The sequence below is a fragment of the Pelodiscus sinensis genome, chromosome 5 (assembly GCF_052426305.1).
Source record: "Pelodiscus sinensis isolate ZL-2025 chromosome 5, ASM5242630v1, whole genome shotgun sequence".
NCBI classification, from domain to species: Eukaryota; Metazoa; Chordata; order Testudines; family Trionychidae; genus Pelodiscus; species Pelodiscus sinensis.
Genome location: NC_143056.1, coordinates 103,051,150 through 103,067,620, shown reverse-complemented (window position 1 = coordinate 103,067,620; position 16,471 = coordinate 103,051,150). Strand labels below are relative to the sequence as shown.

General features: G+C 46.0%; 1 protein-coding gene across 7 annotated transcripts in view; it reads left to right on the top strand.

The window, feature by feature from the left end:
* Positions 1-16,471, top strand: part of PARVA (parvin alpha) — a 238,667-nt gene that overhangs the window by 129,052 nt on the left and 93,144 nt on the right. For all 7 annotated transcript variants that reach the window (XM_075927863.2, XM_075927862.2, XM_075927860.2 and 4 more), the window contains 4 exons: positions 5,878-5,936; positions 7,458-7,477; positions 13,453-13,514; positions 14,712-14,780. In XM_075927863.2, the coding sequence (XP_075783978.2) occupies positions 5,878-5,936; positions 7,458-7,477; positions 13,453-13,514; positions 14,712-14,780 (210 nt within the window). The remainder of the gene's footprint in view (positions 1-5,877; positions 5,937-7,457; positions 7,478-13,452; positions 13,515-14,711; positions 14,781-16,471) is intronic.

Genomic DNA, 16,471 nt, shown 5'->3' with positions numbered 1-16,471 from the left:
TTTACAAGCCCGGAATAACTGCCCGCGACTACACGCGACAGTGAAACAGACGTTCGAAATAAAGTCCTATTTCGAACTACCTGTTTGTCAGTCCCCGTAATACACGAGGTTCGAAGGGATGCCGGAAAGGATGAGACCACAACTGGGGGTTTCAAAAAGCACAAACTGATTTTATTTTGATGGCGCCAGACAATCATCAGAACAAAAATTAAACAGATTGCCAGACAACACAAAACAATTCCCTGAGGCTTTTCTAAATCACAATAATTCCCAATAACTGCCCAGGGGCTAGGAACAGTTGAATTAACACTGGTATTATCCATAGGGCTGACTATTTACACAATTTTATACAAGGAAACAGTAAAAAACCTAAACCACAACTATTTATAAACTAACTTAGTAACTTTTTAGCCACTGTCGCTTGGCAAGCAATAAGGACAACTAAAAAATCAATTAGGATAGGGATGATGGTGGGGGGGGGGGGTGTTATACCAGTTCTGGAGACAGCAGGAACACAAGTACCAGTCACACGCTCATAAACTGTCTCCACTCGGGTCGACCAACTCGGAGTACGCTCAGTAAGACTCAAGAGCGGGGGGTGCAAGGCGTCTGGGTGATCAGGCCAGGCGTTCACTCGATGCGAATCCCCCGTGAGAGAGGGGCTGCCTGCCTGTTTTATTGCCTGTGAACTTATCACCCCATAGGTTGGTTTTTGCTGCAGTGGGTGGAGTAGCAGGCCTGAGCACCAGTCAGCCCACTGGCTGATCTGTTACTGCAATGGGTGGAGCGAGCAGGGGAAGATTATTAATTTACATGCCCTTATATGGAAAACACTCCACCTCACAGACAGAGCCCCCTATACCAGCCTCAGAGGTATTACAGGCTATGGCTCCCTGTGACGGGCAGCCATTTCTGATGTTCTGTCTCGGACATGCCCCCGTGGCTGTCCGGAGCAAGCGGTAAGGGGGTTGCCTAAGGTGAGAGCGCACGTAAGGGTAATTAGCAAGAAGCCAATTGGGTAAATTGAGGTTCTGGTGAGCTGCTGTCTTCAGAAAGGGGAGAAGGGGAAAAGTAAGCAACAGTAACAGGGAAAGCGGAAACAACTCTGTGGATAAGAGCTTTTGCAACAGCAATGCTCACTAAAAAGGCTAGTAACACAAGAGCACATACAATCAACCACTGCTTAATGGTGGATGCCCAAGTACTCAGTCTTCAAGAGGAAAGTTTTGTTTGCCACCAGTCCCATTCTTCCCGCTGTTCGCGAATCCGAACTGCAAGTGAGGTCAGCTGTTGGGTGATGGCTGAAACGTTCCACCCGGGCTTGAAACGCAAACGGTATTGGTCCTTAAACCTGGGGTTAAGGTCCTCGAGTGCCATACAAAAGTCCCTCTGCAATATAACCTGTATCATTAGACGATTCTTTTCGGCATAATGAGCTAGTACAGTGAGAGCCAAATCGACTTGTCGAAACCCTTCAGCGGTCAAATTAGTGAGGGCTTCAAGATTGCGGGACATTTGGTAACATATCCCCAAACTAAAGATTCAGTGGCAGTCTTAAATTTTTTTCCATCTTGATGGTTCTCGTCGGCTCCGGAAGTCAAACAGCAGGTGGGGGGCTCAAATGGGTTGGTACCTGAAAAACAAAAAGGGGACAAACAACGCCCTTAAGGCGGGCTAATTAAGATCGAAGAGAAAGCCAATTGTGATGGACTAACGTAGATTGCTTCAACGCTATTTAATCCCTGTATAAAGACTATCTTTCCAGTGGGGGTGTGGGGCATATCGGGGGGGATGATGGATACCTGTGCCCCCGTGTCTAATAAAAAGGGGATAATTGTCTCGTTTTCGGTAGTCAGGTTTTGATAGGGTCGAGGGTCATTTAAATCGGGCCGAGTGACCGCTAGGCACTCGGCCTCTCCCCGTTTTTTGGCTGCGGGGGAATAGGGCGATCTTCCCACCCCAATTTCACATCCAAGTCTTTCTGTTGATCACTATTCATTTTCCTAATAGCTTCCTTGGTGAGTCCCTTACCCAATAAAAATCCAAAAATCTTACGCTCGATGAACGAACACTCGGGGTATTTGGGTTTGGGCGCCATTTTGGACCCTTTCACCAGAGTAGAGGGGGTTGCAAGTAGGGCGGCCTTTAGTGTTGCCCACTTCACCCTCTCTACAGCGTCGTATAGTCGGCCAATAGGTTGTCCTGTGTATCCCCTTAGCCACAGAAGAGCCCCTGTGTCTAGATTAGGGCTGTTGTCCACGGCTAGGGTAACAGCCGCATCTTCTATGGGAATCTGAGTGGGATCATCAACAATACGAAATGGGTTTTGTGCTACCGTCTGAACGTTAGTTAAGTTGAGGGGGTGTGCGGTGGGATCCCAGAGCAGAATAGAACTCCCAGCGATTGCGTACATAAGGGTAGTGGAGTTATTCACACAATCAGGTGGCATCTGTACTGCGCGAAATCCCCCTTGTATTTGGAGGTGCGCGGCAGCTGCGGCCGTTACAGGCCAATGATTATTCGCTGCCAATACTCCCCCCATAAGGCCCCATAGGGATGATGGTGGGGGTGGGGGGTGTTATACCAGTTCTGGAGACAGCAGGAACACAAGTACCAGTCACATGCTCATAAACTGTCTCCACTCGGGTCGACCAACTCGGAGTACGCTCAGTAAGACTCAAGAGCGGGGGGTGCAAGGCGTCTGGGTGATCAGGCCAGGCGTTCACTCAATGCGAATCCCCAGTGAGAGAGGGGCTGCCTGCCTGTTTTATTGCCTGTGAACTTATCACCCCATAGGTTGGTTTTTGCTGCAGTGGGTGGAGTAGCAGGCCTGAGCACCAGTCAGCCCACTGGCTGATCTGTTACTGCAATGGGTGGAGCGAGCAGGGGAAGATTATTAATTTACATGCCCTTATATGGAAAACACTCCACCTCACAGACAGAGCCCCCTATACCAGCCTCAGAGGTATTACAGGCTATGGCTCCCTGCGACGGGCAGCCATTTCTGATGTTCTGTCTCGGACACTGTTAAACCTCATTGCAGGAAGAATAACAGGTAATTCGAAATAGGGCTTTATTTCGAACGCCCGTTTCACTGCCGTATGTAGATGCGGTCAGTTATTCCTGGCTTGTAAATTTCAAAAATGGCACCTGGCCGGGAAGATGCAAATCAAGCATGAGATATTAAATTCATCTGTGCGTGAATGTGGCATGGCACCTGTTCTAGATGGGGTTACTCTCCCCCTGAAAGAACAGGTACGCAGCTTGGAAGTTCTCCTGGACCCTTTTTTAACATTTTAAAATCCGATTTCTTCAGAGGCCAGGAGTGCCTTAGGGCAACTTCGTTTAATACACCAGCTGCGACCCTTACTGAACAAACATGACTTGGCCACAGTGATCCATGCTCTTGTTACATCCTGACTGGCTTACTGTAATGCACTTTATGTAGGGCTGCCTCTAAAGAGCCTTCGGAAACTTCAACTGGTCCAGAATGCGGCTGCTCGAGTTTTAACCAACACTAGTTATATGGAACACATTATGCCAGTGCTTCGGCAGCTGCACTAGCTTCCGGTTTCCGGGCACAATTTAAGGTTTTTGTTATGACCTATAAAGCCTTAAATGAGTTGGGTCCAGGGTATCTGAAGGTCCGTCTTCTCCCATATGAACCTGCCCAGGAATTGAGGTCAGCTGGGGAGGCTTTGCTTCGTGTTCCCCCACTTGTGGAGATAAGATTAACATCTACGCGAAACAGGGCATTCTCAGCTTTTGCTCCCAGGCTGTGGAATTCTCTTCCTCGGGATATTCGCATGGCGCCAATACTAGCGTTGTTCCGGCGTCAGACTAGAGCCACCCTTTTTACTAGTGCTTTTATTAATGTTTGAGTCTGTATGTGTGTGTTCCTCCTCTCTATGGGTATGTCTACACTACAACGTTAATTTGAAATAACAGCAATTATTTCGAATTCACTTTAATAGTGTCTACACAGGCAAACTGCTATTTCAAAATAAATTCGAAATAGTAGAGCCCTTATTTCGAATTCGGTAAACCTCATTCTACGAGGAGCAACACCAAATTCAAAATAGCTATTTTGAATTAAGTGCTGTGTAGACACTTAATTCGAAATAGAGGGCTTTCAGCCCTTCCCAGGGAGCCCTGGTGGCCACTCTGGGCACAACCAGGAAAACTTACTCTCCTCTCCCCCAGCTCCGGAGCCATTAAAGGGGTAGACCCTGGCCACAGTGCATTTGCCAGCTCCAAGCCTGCCAGCCCAGAGCCAGCAGTGCCCACTGGGGCCCCTGACCCAGTGGCCCCAAAACATGAGCCAGTAAGCCACTGGCAGCCAGCCCTCCACCGCTCCCAAGGAGCAGTCTGCCAGCTCCCAGGAGCCTGACAGGGGCTGGAGAAGGTGGGTGCCTTCCTGGTCCAGGGTGGAGATCATGGACCTTATTCAGGTTTGGGGGGGATGCCCTCAACTTCCATGATCTCCGCACTAGACGGAGGAATGCAGCCATCTATGGCAGGATAGCTGCCAGCCTGGCCACCAAAGGTCACATGCGAACCCAGGAGCAAGTTAGCATGAAAGTCAAGTTGGTCTTGGCGAGACCCCCGACCCTGAGCCCTGAGCTTCCCCTCTCCCTTCTTCCCTTCGCTTCCCCCTTCCAGCTCCCTCCTCCCAGGTTTCCCCCTCCCTTCTCCCATCCTCTCTCTTCCCCTCTCCCACCTCCTTTTCCCAGTCTCCCCAGAGGTTCATCCCCCCCAGTTTTGTTAATAAACCCAGTTTGTATTTTTGAACATACATGTCTTTTATTTGACATCAGTAAGGGGGGCTAGGGAGAGGTAAGTGGAAGGACATGAGGGAGGAATGGGGCACGAGCCCCCTGTGAGGAGGACCGGGGAGACTCTGAGGGCTCCTCAGGGTGGACGCTGTCCCTCAGGGCCTCCCGGATCCTGACAGCCCCCCCGATGATCCCCTGGATGGCAACCTACAGCAAGTGTAGCCGGGCTGATGGCAACGACCCCACGAGATGTACCAGCATGCACAGGGGCAGCTCTGGCTTCATGTGGCTGAGTGCTGAGGTGTCCCTCATCAAGGTAGACAAGCAAGCAGGGAACCCTCAGAACTGTCTGTCTGCGTTGGGGGTAGGGTCCCTTTAAGCACGGAGCTCAGTTAGCCTCAGGCAGCAGCCCCACACACTCAAGTCCTAACCTGTTCTGCCAGTACTGGTTCTGGCCAGCCTTAACTTCAGTTCAGGGTCCACTCAGTGTGGACGCGCTATTTTGAAATAGCAAAACGCTATTTCAAAATAGTTTTTGTGTAGAGATGCATTATTTCAAATTAGCTTAATTCGAATTAAGTATTTTGAATTAAGTTAACTTGAAATAATGCTGTAGTGTAGACATACCCTATATGTTTTTAGCTGGTTATGGCCCTCTGAGGTCTCCTATTTTAAACTCTCATATTTTAAATTTTTATATATATTTGTATTTTTTTTTTGTTTGTTCTTGTAAGCCGCCTTGAATATTTTAAATAGAAAGGTGGGGTAAAAATATTTAAATAAATAAATAAATAAATCCCAAACTTGATTTGCAATTCCGAATGCCTATGTTTGCAGCCCTATTCCGAAATAGGCTGCAAGTGTAGATATACCCTTAGTATTATACTATATCTAGCTATTCTTATATTTTTATGATAACAAGTGAATTTTCTAGACTAAATCCTATAAAATACAAACAAATAAAAATAAAATAATAATTATTTTGAAAAAATTAAGTTTTTATGTTTATCTGATGATATTTGTAGATCATATATAATTTTATTGTACCTTAAGCATTGAACTGTACTAAGCAAAACAAAAACCATTTTCTTTCCCCTCCCAGAAACGAGAAGGAATCCTCCAGTCCCGACAAATCCAAGAGGAAATAACTGGTAACACTGAGTATGTCAACACCACTGTTGCCAGCAGTATAGTAATTGAACACACAGATGTGTCTCAAAAATGCAACTATTTGGTGATATTTAGATTTCAATATTGGGGTTCCAGAAGGAATCATGCCTCAGCTAGTGATTATACTGTAGTCTTTATAAGGCTTTTCAATGTGCGTCTCAAAATGTAACGTTACTGAGTTGGAATTACCAATGTGGTTATCTCAAAAAAGTGTGGGGGAGGGGGAATTTCCCTAGTATTTCATTCACTACTGGGTTTTGGAGAAGCATATGTGACTGTGGTGTGACATTTACATGTGATCTCACTGAACAAATCTCCAAGGGTACGTCTACACAGCATTATTATTTCGGAATAACTGAAGTTAGTCCGAAACAACAGAGAGCGTATCTACACAACTAGCCTTTACTTTGACATAATGTTAAGCTGGAGGACTTCTTACTCTGACTCCTACAAACCTCATTTTACAAGGAGTAAGGGAAATCAAAGGAAGAATGTTCTTCCTTCGACTTCCTGCTGTGTAGACAGTGCCTAAAGCCGAGTTAAGCTATTTCAACTTCAGCTACACAATTGACGTAGCTGAAGTTGCATAGCTTAAGTCAACTTTAGCCCTGCTGTGTAGACGTACCCCAAAAGACTAAGTCTAAAGGGAAGGTAGAGCAAATATGTATGAAATTTGTGCATTTGAAGAAATCTATATTGCATCTTGTTTCAAATTCTATACATTCAAAATTGTCTGAAATTTTTCAAACACACAAGAAGGGGTATGGCTCATGCTTTTACCTTTCACAGTTTAGTTGAAGAAGAGCTAGGTTATCTCAAAAAAGGGGGAAAAAATCAGTATTTCCCTAGTATTTCATTCACTATTGGGCTTTGGAGAAACATATGTGACTGTGGTGTGACATTTACATGTGATCTCACTGTACAATTTATAATGGAAACATTGTTTCAAATCCAGCAAGAAGCAACAGCAAAAAACCTACTTTTTAAGAGAGAGAGGAGAGTTCAGGCTAATGACTCATCATTAATCCTTAAGGGTTTATTTCAAGTGTGATATTTATATGAAGAAAGAAATGAAACAAAACTCTACGATCCTTAGGAACCTAGTCCAAGCACTGTTGTTTTGGCCAGCACTTTATTATAGTGGCATAGACAACTGGATCCTTGGGACAAAGGGAAAGGAGTTCATGAAATAAATATACCAAAATTTTCTCCACAGTCATAAGAAGCTTGTGATTTGGTTAAACACAAGGAAATGTACTATTTGGTGTTACCGGCCTTTGTGGAAACCCACAAGGTTATTACATTATTTGATCCAAGATGCTATGAGCCAGAGTCTCATCTGGGTAAAACTGATGAAGCTACATTCAATTCTGTTAACCTACTCCAGTTTCCACAGAGCTAAGGAACTGGCCATGCATGCAGTTTTTGTGTCTATCTTAAAGAAAAGCATGAAATAATGTAAATGTGGTACATACTTTTTTTTTTTTTTTTTTTTTTTGCTTTTTACTATAGGGCATTATCAGGAAGGCATGGTAAGTTTCATTTGATTATTATCATTTTCTTGAAGTCATTTCATTTCTGCCAGCATGCACATCAATTAATTCTCCCTGCAGCCAATCTGTTCATTCAAACCATAGGTAAGGTCAGGATTCGCAGCTGCCTTGGTAAATATTTAACTGAATGTGCTGTAGATTGCGATGGCAGTTAATAAATAAAAGAAACTTTGATGTGAAAATAGTCATTTTTAAAACGTGTGTCTTTCAGCAAATGCTGTTTTACAAGTGATTGGTGATTTCATCCCTGAATCATATATATAGTAGCCCAATGTCTGTGACTCCGTAACGCTGAAATGCTGGCTGTTGCCTCAGTCACATCCTTCGCCTCCCGCTGTGGCACTCGGCTGACTTTTCCTCTCCCTCCTGCCTCTCACTCGGGGGACTGCAGAGCCCAAATGGCTGTTTGGACTCCGCGCTTCCTGTGCGTGGAGCCCAAATGGCCGCTTGCTCCCGCAAGGCGGTCTAGCTGAGCAGCACAGAAGTCAACCGAGCGCCACAGCAGGATGCAAAGGGAGGTGGGGCGGTGATGTTCACGGCCGGGGGCAGGGCCTGGAGTTGCTGTCATGCCACATGTCACCACTCTGCCTCCCTTCGCCTCCCGCTGTGGTGCTCAGTTGACTTCTGCGCTGCTCAGCCGGACTGCCTTGCGGGAGCAAGTGGCCATTTGGGCTCCGCAGTCCCCTGAGTGAGAGGCAGAAGGGGGAGGAGAAGAGAAAGAGAGAGACAGAGAGAGAGGCAGGAGGCAGAGGAGAGGTGAGGGGTGGGGGAAGCAGGAGGAGGAGAAAGAGAGAGAGAGAGAGAGAGAGACAGATGTGGAGGAGAGACCCGAAAATCCCGTTTTATGACAGGCTATTGGCTAGTTTTAATATAAAAGCATTAATGATTAGAGGTTACCAACATGAATCAGACTATGTTCCATAATATAATTGCTTTTCCTTTTAGAGAATTTAATGCTATGCTACTATTAGCTTTGCCATCGAGAGGATAATCTCTTTAGTTGAAAGAGTTTTTCTGTTTTTATCCTGAGATTGCACCATTTAATGTCACTGAAACTAAAACCATGGGGATTGCTAATCTGGTTTACATAGTTTATTCACGGCTCAGTTCAAAGATTCTAGTCATGGAGATGCTTTTAGGGTCAGATTATGAAACTCTCATATTGTGTAGCACCTTAGTCCATGTGAAGTCAACATTGAAGTCAATAGGATTTAGTAAAATTATTCTGTCTCCTCCTAGCTAGGGAGAGCAAAAGCAGCTCTCGGTGGAGTTATTCTATGTCACTCCATTTACTGGCCAAAACAGAGTCATTTAGGGATGATTCAATTTCTTGTTTCAGAAGGCAAGTGCACTTTTACTTTAGTGCTCCTACTTTTGGCTGGCCGTCCTAGTCTTTGACATAGTGTTCTTATTTTAGTGGGGTTGTTCTGCAACCTAGAATATTAAAATGTCCCAGTACACATTACAAGGTGGCACAAAATCATCTGTACCAAGCATCATACTACAATTGTGACATGAAGATTTGTTATAATGTGCTAATGTACTAAGATCACAATACAATGTGATCACCTTCACATGAACTTTGTTACCAATGTTGCTCTCTCAGTCTACACTATGCACTTATTTCAAAATAGCACATCCACATTACAAGTCCCTATCGAAATAATGCAGATTTATATTGAAATAGCACGTCCACACTGATTGGAGCCTGAATAGCATGTAAAGCCTCCCTGAAGTACTCCGGGCAGGGCATCACTTCCTGTAGCTTCTGTCTGAGGCTAGCTGAGGCTCATGCCTAAAGGGGCTCTTCTCTACAGCTTAATCTCAGACTCTTCTCCATTGCCTACCTCCTTGAGGGACAGCAAACTCACATTGTGTGCCCTGGTTGCCCTTGTAGATGCCACAGCACTGACACCGTGGAGCCAGACCTACTACAAAGCAGTGCCAGCCTCTTACACCTCCTGCTGCAACTCCTGGTGCAGTTCATAGAGACTGCCCACCTGTTGCTGCAGGAGGAAGATGACGAGCCTGGAATGCAGCATCTCCTTACCCAGGCCTGGGCGCTCCTCATGTACCACAGTTCCTTCCATTCTCCCTTGCACACTGTGCACTGATGCTTCTGGTGCCCGGAGACTTGTTCCAAATGGTGGGATCACATCATCATGGAGTGGTGGGATGACCAGCAGTGGCTCCAGAACTTCTGTGTGTGAAAGGCCACCTTTCTGGAGCTCTGTGAGTTGCTCCCCCTGCTCTTCAGCGACAGGATACCCACATGTGATGTGCCATCCCCCTCCAGAAGTGCATTGCAATCTCACTTTGGAAGCTCATCACACCAGACACCTACAGTTCTGTGGGGAACCAGTTTGGCATGGGGAGATCGACCATCGGGGCCATGCTAATGCAGATTTGACTTTCTTGCTATTGTCCTAGGAGGCTGGTGAACTACTAGGATGGATTCCCTAGGGAGTCGGGTGGAATCTCCATCCCTAGAGGGTTTTCTATCCCAGCTTCACAAAGCCCTGCCAGGAATGGGGTAGTTGTGACTGTTCCTTGTGTGGGAAGAGGCTTGGACTCGGAGAACTCCTAAGCTCTCTGGCTACCCTGTGATTCAATGTTCCTACAATTCTTTAGATGGTAAAGGCCATCAACGCCATTCTGCTGCACAGGGTCATCACCCTGGGCAATGTGGAGCCCATCATCACTGGCTTTGCTGCCATGGGCTTCCCCAACTGAGGGGGTGAGGCATTGATGGCACCCACATCTCCATCCTGACCCCCAACCACCAGGCTTCAGACTACATACCAGGTGCACTTTTCAATGGTGCTGCAGGCCCTCATGGACCACCAGGACCAATTCACTGATGTTTACATCAGGTGGTCAGGGACAGTGCATGACACCCACACATTCAGGAACTCAAGCCTCTTCAGAGGATGCACGCTGGAAAATTTTCGCCCGACCGCACCATCAGGGTCAGGGAAGTGGACATACCCATCTGCATCCTGGGTGATGCAGCCTATCCCTTGCTCTCCTGTCTAATGAAGTCCTACCCATGACACATGGACCCCATGAAGGAGACTTTCAACAATAGTCTCAGCAGGTGCTGCATCATCGTGGAGGGAGCCTATGGTCATTTGAAGGGGAGGTTCTTGAGTCTCCTCACCCATCTGGACCTCAGTGACAGGAACATCCTGAAGGTCGTAGTGGCCTGCTGTGGGCTCCACAATCTTTGTGAAAATAAGGGAAGACTTTCCTGCCAGGGAGGGAAGCAGATTCTAAGCAGCTGGCATGGGATTTTGAGCAGCTGCACACTGCTGACATCCGGCAGGTCCATCAGGGGGCTGTGTTCTTCCAGGAGGCCCTGAGGGAGAGTTTCAGACAAGGCCAGTCGTAAGACTCTCCCCCTGGCCTCCCAACAAGGGGCCTCTGAATTGCCCCTGTGTGTCTTTCCTTCCAGACCCGTCCCTTCCCTTGCCTGACCTCTCCCACCTGCAGACAAAATAAACCAGGCTTTTTGTTTGAACAATAAACTCAGTAATTTTTATTTGGGGAATATATAACTGTGGAGGGACTGGTGAAAGAACCTGGGAGTAAGATGGAGTGGGGGAAGGAGGTGTTCAAGGATGGAGCTCAGACTGTTGCCTGCCTCGGGTGTGCCAGGATGCCTCGGCTGGCCAGGAGGCCCCACCACCTCAAGTGCATGGCCCTTAGTGGCCCTGGCACCAAAGTCTTGGTTCAGATGATGGCGATGTGCTTTGAGCAAGGCTATCTGCTACCTAGACAGCGGGCACTTTCCTGCAGAGGCTCAGACGTCGCAGGTGAGCCTCACTACCCTCATGTCCTGAGGACAAGCAGGCATTTAGAAGGAGCTAGGCAGGCCAGGAGCCTGCAGGCGGAGGAGGAGACAGGGTAGCTCAGTTTCCCTTTCTGCCATGCACACGCTGGATGTGTCAGTGGCAGTATCCTGCAGCAGGAAGTGGGGAGGGTGTTGGGGGAGGTGTATGTGAGTGGCAGATATTGCTTGCTGGACAGAATGCTATGGGAGTCCTCTTCTCTTCCTTCTCCCGGCAAGTTCCCATGCAAGAGATCGGTGTCCTCTGCGTTGCCACACTTGCCCATGAGCAGCTGCTACCAAGAGTGTGGGCATGACCCTGTGTCTTGTGTGGCACTGCTGTGTGTTTCCCTGACCCCAGCCTCCTTAGTGGTAACTTGTCATGGGAAGGTGTCCCACCGCAGAGTTCAGGGTAAGGCAGGCCTCCCCAGGAATGTTGTGAGAAGGAGCAACGGGTTCCTGTGTGAGAGCATCATAGGGCTGAGTGCTCTGGACTGGCTTTCCATGTGCATCCACATGCACAGGTTGTTGTGCAAGCCCCAGGACAAGAAGGGTGAATGAGGAGCGTTCAGCCCCTTGCCGCCTGCTGCCTGCCCCCATGTGTGTCTAGGGAAAGTTCTGGAACTCGCCTAAAGTGCTTTCCCCGACCTTGTCCGAGCCCTTAGTGACATCCGTGGAGGGAGGTACTAAGGGAAATGACAGCCTACTGGCTGGTAGACATGGTGTCGATGCTGGCCTGCTCCTGTTCCTGCTCCTCCTCCTGTAGGCTGATGACAGGTGTGTCTTGGCCATACTCCACGATGAAGAGAGGGGAGGTGACTGGCCTCCACCCCGGGATGCCATCCAGCTGCTCATCATAGCAGCAAGTCTGGGATGCTGCTCCAGAGTGGGACCTTTGTTCCCTGGCCTTGGTGTAGGCCTGCCTCAATTTCTTTATTTTCATCTGCACCTGGTGCTGCTGTGTGGCCCAGGGCTGGCAGGGCTTGTGTGGTGCCACAAGCCCTTTCCCTTCTGCCTGCAGCTTTAAACCCTGTAGGGGAAGGGAGACTATAGAGTTTAGAGGGGTGTGGATAGAGTGTCCACCAGGACAGCTGGGAGAAGCCCTGGAGACCAATTATTTTGAAATAAGCACAGCTGCGCTATCCACACTCACCCTATTTCAAAATAGGAATTTTGAAATAGGCATTATTACTCGTAAATTTAGGGGTTATTATTTCAAAATTAGCCAATAGCCCGTCACAAGATAGGATTTTCGGGTCTCTCCTCCACATCCATGTCTCTCTCTCTCTCTCTCTCTCTCTCTCTCTCTCTCTCTCCTCCTCCTCCTCCTGTCTCCTGCCCCCCCCCCCACCGTTCTTCCACCTCCTGCCTCTTTCTCCGTCTCTTTCTTTCTCTTCTCCTCCCCCTCCTGCCTTTCACTTGGGGGACTGTGGAGCCCAAACAGTTGCTTGCGCCACTTGCTCCCCCATGGCGGCCCGGCTAAGCAGCGCAGAAGTCAGCTGAGCGCCACGGCGGGAGGCGAAGGATGTGACTGAGGCAACAGCGCCACCCAGAGGCAACAGCCAGCATTTCAGTGTCACAGACATTGGCCTACTATATATATATATAGAGAGAGAGAGAGAGAGAGAGAGAGTGGGCTTGCTGTGTGGATGCTTGCCTTGTTATTTCGAAATAATGGGAGTTATTTCAAAATAACTCTGAAGTGTAGACATGCCCTCAGTGACTGAAGGTGCAAGCTCACATTTGTTATGTTTTTCTAGATTAGCTCTTAAATAATTGGAGAAGTTCTTTTCTTCATGAATCCATTTGGCTCACTATCTACCTCTGCCTGGTTATATAGGTTATTATACGGGTAGATGTTGATGGTTGTTAATTCTTGGAGCAAAGTTACAGTTTGTTGTTCAGATCACTTTATTATGCTGCCCAAATCCCAGTTAAAATCTGTATTTCTGACAAAAGACACAACAGTTTCTAAGAGGTTATAAAGAAACAAAAAATCAATACAAACTGCATTAAAAGATTCTGCTGATGCTGCTGTTCTTAGCATTCATGCTCTTTAATTAGTGTTCATTATGCATTTGGGTGGCTGTTGCTTGCTATGTTAACAGATTTGACTATTTTTCAGAACGGGATGCATTTGACACTTTATTTGACCACGCCCCAGACAAGCTCAATGTTGTAAAAAAGGTTGGAAATTTTTTTATTTCTGAAATACAATGAAGTGGCACATTAGCATATTTAATCTAATAAAACTGAACTTTACACTGGAAATTTAAATAATAGTGCTATGATTGCACATTGGGAGTGTTACATTTATTAATGTCATCAACATTAATTTTGCTTCAGAGCCTAGAACAGGAGAGAGAGAGAGAGAGAGAAATCTCCATTGTAAAGAACTTTGTCATGTAACTGTAGTGTGTCCAAACTGGCGTCAGACACTCAGTCGCCTGAGCCAGCTGACTTGAGCGCATGGCAAAGGGGCTATTTAATTGCAGTGTAGACATTCAGTTACAGCCTGAACTCTAGGGCCTCCTACCTTGTGAGACAAGCCTGAATGTGTTCACTGCAATTACACAGCCCCTGACAATGAGCCTTGCAAGCTAGGGATGTTAAATTGAGTTTAATCAACTAATAGACTAGTTGATGGAATTTCCATCGACTAGTCAAAAAGAGTGGGAGCTGCAACAGGGTTAGCTCCCGACCCTGGGAGCTAACCCTGCTGTGGCTTTGCCTTTTAAGTGTATTAAGAGCCAATAGGCTCTTAATACATTTGAAGGTTAAGGCGCAGCGAGCGGGATCCGACGCAAGGCGAGATAGCTGATTCTCAACTTGCGCCGGATCCCCTCACTGCACATCGGCCTACTAAATGTATTAAGAGCCTGCCGCTTTATGCTTATTGGATAGTCGACTAGTCGCTTATATTCCTACTGCAAGCCCAAGTTAGCTGGCAAGGATCAGCCATGGGTTTTTAATTGTAGTGTAGTATAATGGAAACTCATAGGTAGATCTATAGCTGGTGTGAATAGTCATATCACTTCACTGAATGCCAATTTACATTGGTGGATTATCTGCCCCCCATGAATGTCAGCTGCTATCAAATTGAGGCCTAGTTCAACAACACAACTCTCTAGACTGCTACAAATGTAATTTCACTTTACAACAACGTGTTTTAATTATTTGATTATTGTTCGTGTCAGTTCTGTTCCTCAGTCAGAAAACCAATAAATCTTGGAGTTAAACACTTTTAAAAATGCAGGTTTCGGTTTGTAACTTTACAATATTTAGAAATAAGCACTGAACACTGTGTATGTGCAGGTCTTATGGGAAAAGTTAAAACCGATGCTCTAAAAAGTATGCCTTGATCAGCTTGTTCACATTTTTCAGACTCTCATCACTTTTGTGAACAAGCATCTGAATAAACTGAATTTGGAGGTTACAGAACTGGAAACCCAGGTAAGAGTCATAGCTCTGGTTTGTGGGGGGAAGACAACTGTTCCATACTATACTCATATAACTTTTTCAAAGGTTTCACAAGATTCTTATTCAGCTGTCTTTCAAGAAGTATTATTTCACCCAGAAACCCCCCTGGATTGCTTAATATTATATAGGCCTGTCATATGAAGATAAAAACTGTACTACAAGGACAGTGAGCTGTTCTAGTAGTAACTGAAGCTACATCACAAATCTTGTGCTCTCATTTCCATATGCTCTTCCAATCCTTTTTGTGGAAGAGGTTTTTGCGATAAAAAGCCCTGTGTAGACGGGGCCATTTGTTGGAAAAACCCTGTTTTGCACAAGATCTCTTATTCCTCAAAATATAAGATTTACAGGATCTTGCGCAACATAGTTTTTCTGACAAATGGCCCCATCTACACAGGGCTTTTTATTGCAAAAACCTCTTCAGCAAAAAGGATCAGAAGAAAATATGCAAATGAGAGCACAAGATTTGCAAATGAGTGCTCCATTTGCATTTCCTCTTCTGACAAACTGCTGCAGTGTAGATGTAGCCTGAATTTCAAGAGCACATTTCCCCCAAAAGATTTATACTTCCTTTACCATTAATATTACTTGTAAACTATGTAAGTTGGGATCTAGGACTATTTTGGTCATTAAAGATTCCTTAGATGTCATTAGAGTTTCAGTAAGAATCTTGGCTTTGGTATTCTGATGAAATTCCACGTTGGGCGATTGCATTCCACCTACCCTTACTTTACTCAAATGAATAATCTCTTGGGAGTTCTGTGACACTTTCTCACTGGGACTGCTTACACACATAGGCTACGTCTAGACTGGCAAGTTTTTCCGCAAAAGCAGCTGCTTTTGCAGAAAAACTTGCCAGCTGTCTAAACTGGCCACTTGAATTTGCACAAGAACACTGACGATCTAATGTAAAATGCTTTTGCGCAAGAGGGCCAGTGTAGACAGGTAAAAACTCTTTTGCGCAAAAAAGCCCCAATGGTGAAAATGGCGATCGGGGCTTTCTTGCACAAAACGGCGTCTAGATTGGCACGGACACTTTTCCGCAAAAAGTGCTTTTGCGCAAAAGCATCCATGCCAATCTAGACGCTCTTTTCCGCAAATGCTTTTAACGGGAAAACTTTTCCGTTAAAAGCATTTGTGGAAAATCATGCCGGTCTAGATGCAGCCATAAAGTTTCTGAGTGCATGTAAGCAATTGCATAATGGGGCTCTAAGCTTGAGAGCTCCACAGTGTGACATAGTGCTGGCTCCTCCTTTTTTCCAGTTGCTAGAGTGCATCAAAAAGAGCTAAAAATACAGGAAATACTTCCCTAGTATTCTTTTTTCTATATAAACAATTGCAGCAGTTGCCACAAGGAAGTTACATGATGAGACAGGAAAGAAAGTGCTCTTCATGATTACCAGTGAGAGGAAAGGTGTCCATAGAGCATTTTTTCCAAGGTGTGATCCTTCTTACAAAAAAAGTCTCCAAACCTCCTGTCTAACTGGATACAAGTCTATACTAGGTATGGCTTCTACAAAGATGAAATTAAGAACTAGCTGGGAGGAGACCTATGAAGGTTTCAGAAATATGTCTTTGTTTTTAAGTGTTTGTTTATTCCACTTTTCTCTTACTGAAGAGCCCTCTTTGATCAAATATCTCTAGAGACCCCTAATAGTTCATTG